This window comes from Drosophila suzukii, chromosome Y, assembly GCF_043229965.1.
Source record: "Drosophila suzukii chromosome Y, CBGP_Dsuzu_IsoJpt1.0, whole genome shotgun sequence".
Taxonomy (NCBI): domain Eukaryota; kingdom Metazoa; phylum Arthropoda; class Insecta; order Diptera; family Drosophilidae; genus Drosophila; species Drosophila suzukii.
Window position 1 is genome coordinate 8,713,061 of NC_092085.1, and position 7,448 is coordinate 8,720,508.

Below are 7,448 nucleotides of genomic sequence, written 5' to 3' on the forward strand. Positions count from 1 at the left end.
TACTATTTTTAGGGAAATAATAACTTATTCCCTTCATTTTTTTAGTTCGGCTCCCCGTGAGGGTGCCTATATAAATGGACTTTTTATGGAGGGAGCCCGCTGGGACATTAAGATGGGAACTATTGCAGATGCTTTTCTTAAAGAACTTTTTCCGGCTATGCCCGTCATCTACATCAAGGCTGTTACCCAGGATAAGCAAGATACAAAAAATGTTTATGAATGCCCTGTCTACAAAATTCGGTATGTTATACGTTTAATTTTTCAAGTTTATAAGATTACCAGACTAAACGCTAGAGATTTAAAATTTTACATTAAAATTCATATGTTGGTTATTCAAGAGAATACACTATGGTCGAGGCGTCAAAAACTAGATACCCGTTACTAAGCCAAAGGGAGTGCCAGAGAAATGGAGATATGCTTGGAGCAAATATAGCGCCACCTAGCCTTTAGCGTCTCTTAGCCTATAGAGCCACCTTGCCTATAGTGCCCTTAGCGGCTTGGTGGCCTATTAGTGAAAACAACAAATTTGTTGCTTGTGGTGTGCAATCTCGATTGAAAATGGATAAAATTGATAAAATTTTAATCTAACTTTTTAATGACTGGTCAGATTATCCCAACATTATTGCTCTTACAGTTTCCGAGATCTCAGCGTTCATACAGACGGACAGACGGCCATGGCTAGATCAACTCGGCTAGTCATCCTGATCAAGAATATATATACTTTATGTGGTACATTTTTAAATTGGTTTTCGTATTTTATAAATTCCTGATATGTTTCAAATATTTTAGTTTGATTTATTTTAATCATATGATGTTCATACTTTAGAGGTATTTGTATAGTCCCTGTGTTCAGAAGTAAATAACCGTTGTTCGAAGTAATGGGTGTAATGCTAATTTGTTGAGCTGTTGTCAATGGTATTTTCGTCCATGTCACTATCATAATCATTTTCATTATTAGAATCAGTACTGTCAGTTTCCCTGGAATGAGGAGAGAGATTTTGTATTTTAGCTTTTCTAAATTTACTTATGTGTTTTACTACTTTATGACCCCTATTAGTTTCTTGCCAGTGCTTTTCGTATTTTTGTTCTAACGCTAGTGTCTTTTTGAATGGGTTTACTACTTTAGCTTTACGTTTCATTTCTTTTTCAACTTTAGTGTATTCCAGATCTACTTCATGTTCCTCGCGGTCTTTATTAATGTTATCTATCTTATGTTCTTTTTGTTTTTGCATATTTTTGCTTGGTTTTATTCTATAGCAGCAGGAGTTTTACCTGTGGCATCGTGGGTTATTTCATGATTATAAACATATGTTGCCTTTTCTATGTTCATTAACTTATCTTCAGCGTCCGTAAGTGTATTAATAATTCTATGTTTTTCATTGATTGTTTTATGTACCCTTTCTATATCGGCTATACCATTCTTGCTAGTTGTAATTTCAATGTTAATATTTTCCTTTTGTAACAAATTTTGTAATGATTTAGATACTAGGCCAGGATCTTGATCCATTTTAATTGTTTTCGGTTTACCTATCATATTAAAGATTTTAAGAAGAGCTTTTTTACTTTCAATCCAATCTGTGGTTTTTGTTTCAATAATAGAAATGAATTTTGAATGAATGTCGATGCATGTTAAAAATTTACGTTGGTCAGTAAAGTAATAGTCTATAACATAATTATCGCGAATATTTTTGGTTTCTGGAGTTTTTTCAAACGGAAGAGCAACTTTTCTGTGCTCTGCTTTGCATAAATTACAAATTTCACATTTATTAATAATGTTTTGAATAAGTTTTTGCGCGTTTGGGAAGTAGTATTTCATTTTAAAAGTGTCAAGTCTTTTTAATTCCTTGGTGTATTGTTTTCTCATGTATTTCTAATATTTTTTCATGAAAGTCTGCATATGTGGGCAAGTTGGGAAGTACTACTGAAGTTTTCATTAATTTCGTACCAGTATTTGGTTTAATTAATTTCATATAGGCTCGTTGAAAAATTGCAAAATCTTCGTCATTATTAATGTACATAACAAAATTGTGTCCACATATAAATTTTATAATTATGTCTTTCGCCAAAGCTGCATAGTTTAACTCATGTTCATTTAAAGTTCTACTGGCAAAACAAATGGGTTTCCCTTCTTGGAATAGTACAGCACCTAATGCATAATTGCTTGCATCTGTAGTTAGATCAAACTTCTTTTCAAAATCTGGATATATGAGAATTGGATCGTTACTTATTAAAGTTTTTATTTTTTCAAACGCTTCATTGTAACTATGATCGTTTATATTTATTTTTGCTCCTTTCTTTAAGCAGAGAGTCATTGGTTTGGCAATTTTTGCGAAATCTTTTATAAATTTACGATAAAAACCACAAAGGCCTAAAAATGATTTTATTTGTTTTGGAGAGTTTGGAATTTTAAAATCTTGAATAGCTTGAATTTTATTTTGATTTGCTCTGATTCCTTCAATTGAAATTATGTGACCTAAAAATTCAGTTTCTCGTTTCATAAACTCACATTTATCTAATTGTAGTTTGAGATTCGATCTGCGAAGACGTTCGAATACTTTTTTTAAAGATTGAATATGCTCTTGTAAAGAGGTTGAAAATATAACAGTGTCGTCTAAATATACTAGACAATGGGTACCTATTATGTCGTGTAATATATTATTCATACAACGCTGAAATGTGGCGGGTGCATTTTTAAGGCCGAAGGGCATTCTAGTATATTCATAGTGACCCTTCTTAGTGGAAAATGCAGTTTTTTGAATAGAGTCCGGGTCCATTTCAATTTGATGGAATGTTGTAAGGTATTGACATTTCCCTAACTTGTCTAATATTTCGTCCATGTTCGGAATAGGGAATTTATCATTGATAGTTATTTCATTCAGTCCTCTGCAATCAATAGCCATACGAAATTTGGGTATGCCCGATGCATCCCTTTTCTTGGGTACCATTACAATTGGACTGAATTAAGGAGATTTGGATTTTCTGATAATACCTTGTCTTATCATTTCTTCAATTTGTTTTTCTACTTCTGTATCGTAAATGTAAGGATAACTATATGGTCTCCTATAAATCGGTTCTTCATGTTTTGTTTTTATAACGTGTTTGATTTCGTTCGTGAAAGTCAAATTTTCACCTTCATGATACTGAATATCAAAATATTTTGACATTAAATAATGAAGTTCAGTTTTTTCTTCATTATTTAAGTGATTGTCAGATAAGTCCGTTTGTAAGGCATAATTATATTCTTTATCATCTACTACATTTGAAGCAGTTTGATTACATTTTTCCGTTATATTTATTATTATTATTATTTATTGTTTATTTATTTATAAGTTTTAAAACTTGTAGCGTTAGGAATAACGCTACAAGTTTTAAAACTTATAAATTACAGCGCTAGTCACAACTGGTAAACATATTTAAATTTGGACAAAATTGGTTCTTAAGTCTAATGACATACATTGTTACATTTATTGTTGAACATTTAGATAAATAGAAATGAAGTTAAATCGAAATTGAAAAACTAAGGAAAAGGTTTTGGGGATAAGTCGCAATGTTAAAATAGGATAATATACCTTATAGTAGACTAGAAGGTGTCTAGGTGTGAGAGAAGTTTTGTCTTAAATAGTGTTGCGCTCCTAGTTTCTTTTATGTAGTTGGGAAGCTCGTTCCACGTTCTAATCGCATTTATAAAAAATTGTCTATTTGAAAGCAGAAACCTGTGTCGGATGCAGATAATATTCTTTGTTCTTGTAGATCTGGAGAATTGTAATTTTTCAAATAAGTACGATGGCTCCCTGGTGTATATGACTTTGTGTAAAAAGATTATTGTTCTACTTTTCATATAATCTGCCAAGCTTATATCAAATATCTTGTAAGAAAATTGAGTTACATGGTCAGATCTATGCAAATTAAATATAAAACGCGCAATACTGTTGTATGCTATTTTCAGCTTATGTTGACTTGCTACATCACAATTTGCATAGATCTCTAGACCATAAAAGAGTGTGGGTATTATACAAGACTTGGCAATTAGAAGACGCACACTAACAGGTAAGGAACATTTAACTAGTGACAAGGATCTTATTAGTCCGTATGTTTTGCCTACAGCTTTGTTTACGTGGTCATTCCAGTTCAAGGTTCTGTTAAATGTGATACCCAAATTATTGGCGGTTTCCACGTACTCAATTGGTGTTTTGTTAATCATCAAGGGGAACAGTTTAATATTGCATAATTTCTTCTTAAAAATGATTAAGCACTTTGATTTCAATGGATTGATGGCTAGACCGTTGTTTTGTGCCAATTCATTTACTCTTCCAAGCTCCATTCTACAAATATCTAAACACTCACTAATTCTGTTTAAGGGACGACTAACATACATCTGAACATCATCAGCATATAAATGGACATTACGTTTCGACAGCACAGAAGGAAGATCATTTATATAAAGTGTGAATAATAGTGGTCCAAGAACCGAACCCTGGGGTACACCACGCTTCAGATAGGCAAACGAAGAACAAATATTTGACGATTTACCATAGGGAATTCATAATTATGTAATTCAATGGTGTTTTTCATAAAATCGATTCTTTCAGAATTTGTCTTCCTATAAGAATGTCGTAATGTTTTAAAAAGTTTTTTATATGAAATGTTTGCTTAGATGAAAATAATTTTTGAATGCTAAACTGCATATATTACAGATTCACCTATTGTTTCAATTTTAGTAGAATTCTTTTTAATTGGGTAGTTAAAGAAGTTTTCGTTAATTAAATTTATGCTTGATCCTGTATCGATAAGACATAGGCATGGTTTATTATCAAGTTTGGTTTTTATGGTTGTGTTGTTTCGAGCGAGGCAGACTTACTCATACGTTGTTGATCTGAATCTGAAAATCGGGGACGTTTTTGGGGAATATTAGTACTCTGAGTACTTTGGTTACCCTGTCCTTGATTGTTTTGAAAAGTTTTAGTATAATAATTATTTCCTGAATTATTATTATTAGAATTGATTTTTGGATTGATTTTCGAGTTCTGTTTTTCCCCTAGTTTTTTGCCTGACCTTAAAGGCCGCACTCTAACCGGTCAACTTTTATGTCGCTCAATTTTACATTGTTCACAATTATTTTTTTTGTTATAATTTTGTTTGCATCTCAGTGCATTCCTTTTTTATTTTATTATTGGTATTTGATATTGCCGTCTAGATGGTAGTGTGAGCCGTAAGGCTTCGAGTATTTTTCAGTTTCCATGCTGTTCGATGTGATCTTCATTGATTAGGTCGTTAAAGCATTTATTCCACCAGTCCGCAATTTTCGGAGAAAGACCCGTTCCCAGCCCACTCACTTTGTTGCTCCATTTAAACATAAGATTTCTAGTTAATAGAAGCGTAAAAGTCAACTCACTTAAGCAAATAATTACATGCACAACACGACAGATTTCAACCGTTTAAACACACAAACACTTAGTATACACCACCTGTCTTTGAATTTATATTACAACCACTTCTTGGAACGCCAAAATTGTTAAATTGTTATTTTATATACTTTAAAATGCGCGGCATAAGTAGAATATCACAAACACATGGCTTGAATCGCATTCAGCTGATTTAACAGCTGAAATATTAACAGAGACGCCATCTAATGGATTTCCTGAAACGTAGCATTAAAGATTGTTCTTCTGCTAATGCATCCACAAACAAAACAGACAAAACAAATGTCCAATAGTGCTTTGAATGGAATTGGGCCGGCATAATTCAAGCCGGTATGTCGAAAGCAACGGCTGGTTTGAGGAAAAGGTAGCTTTCCCACGATCTGGCTACTGGTGTCTTGCGTTGAAGGAAACAGTGCTTACATTGAAGACAGTCTAGTACAGTGTGAAGATTCGTCACATGAGAATGTCGTTAAAGGAGCTCGGCGATTAGAATTCTATTTGGATTTAGAACCGGGTGCCTGGCGTTGTAGTTGCCTGATCAGGCCTGTGCTGCAGACGAAGACGATTTTTAAAGCGATATGAACCGAGTCCAGAATAAGATTTTGTTGAAAAGCACCTCGTCGATACTTTCATCAGGGAAGCTATTTAGAGTTGTAGGCATCGCTGAACGTTCCTAGGCTTTGACGTCCGAATTTGTATCAGCTCGGAGCTTGCTAGTATACAGCGGCCATTCGTATTGGACTGGTCATGCATTCGATAGAATTGTTGCATTCCAATTGCAATTTAGTCTTTCCTTTTTGATTTTTATAAACTTAAATAAGCACACAACTAAATCTGTACCAATTTTTCAATATACTTACCGTTACTTTAACATTGTACGCGATAATTCACTTTTTTTTTAATTTCGATTTTGATACATATAATAGATATCGAAAATTTTACAAATATTTATTTTACTGTCTTTTTCAATTAAATATATATATATTTATATGATATTAAAAGTCGTTGTACGATACACATTATTATTTATTTTAATCATTATTATTTGTCAAAATTTAAGAGTTCAATCTGCTAATGCTTTTATATTTTGACATATTTAAGTATAGTTAACAACGCTAACTAAGTTTATACCTTTTGATTAGGTTTTAAATGCTTTGAGAAACAAATTGGAATATTAAAGTTTGTTTTGAAAATAAATTGCTTTGCGCTCGCTTCTAATTTGTACTATGCAATTTCCTATGTACACGTGCAGCGAATGCTTCGTCGAAAAAATTTTCCCTGAAACTCTCAGAAAAAGTTAACGCGGTGCCAACCCCTCATTTTTTCATATGGAAATTATTGTGAAATCAAGCACCACATGCCTAAAGATCCGACTGGGTTAACATAAAACGAATTAAATTTTGAAATCAGTTAGCTCTATTAAAAAGCTGCCAAAAGAACATATAAACTTCGGTAATCCGAAGTTGGAATCTATTAGACTACTTAATAATGTATGTATTCTTTTATTTTTCTTAAAGGCTTCGTGGACCCACTTTTGTTTGGACATTTAACCTGAAAAGCCGGGAGAAGGCCAGCAAGTGGACACTAGCAGGTGTATGTCTTCTCCTCCAGACTTAAAAATAAGTAAATAAATATAAGAATTAAAAATTAAAGTTTTTTATTTTTGTTTTTGTAACAGGAAGATACACCAGGAAAGGTCAGATTTAAATAATTTTAAGAGTGCTGAAATAAAAAAAATAACAATATTGCTTGATCGTTTGAAGGAGACAGAATTTAAAGCTTTTTTTTTGTAATGAGGTTCCGTTATTAGTTTCATCGCGAAAAAATATCCCTCGACATACAATTTACATAAATATGTAACGAGCGGTCAGGTTCTCTTGTAATTTAATTTAAAGTTGTTTGCTATAAAAATACATATCGTAATATGTACTTGTTATACCCGTTACTCGTAGAGTAAAAGGGTATACTAGATTCGTCGGAAAGTATGTAACAGGCAGAAGGAAGCGTTTCGGACCCCACAAAGTATAT

The 7,448-nt window shown here is 32.7% G+C and overlaps 1 protein-coding gene across 1 annotated transcript in view; it reads left to right on the top strand.

Annotated features, from left to right (window-relative positions):
- Positions 1–7,050, top strand: part of kl-5 (male fertility factor kl5) — a 341,950-nt gene extending 334,900 nt beyond the window's left edge. Inside the window, exons 20-21 of the mRNA XM_070997903.1 lie at positions 46–240; positions 6,938–7,050. Coding sequence (XP_070854004.1) covers positions 46–240; positions 6,938–7,037 — 295 coding nt within the window. The 3' untranslated portion in view covers positions 7,038–7,050. The remainder of the gene's footprint in view (positions 1–45; positions 241–6,937) is intronic.
- Positions 7,051–7,448: the final 398 nt, after the last annotated feature.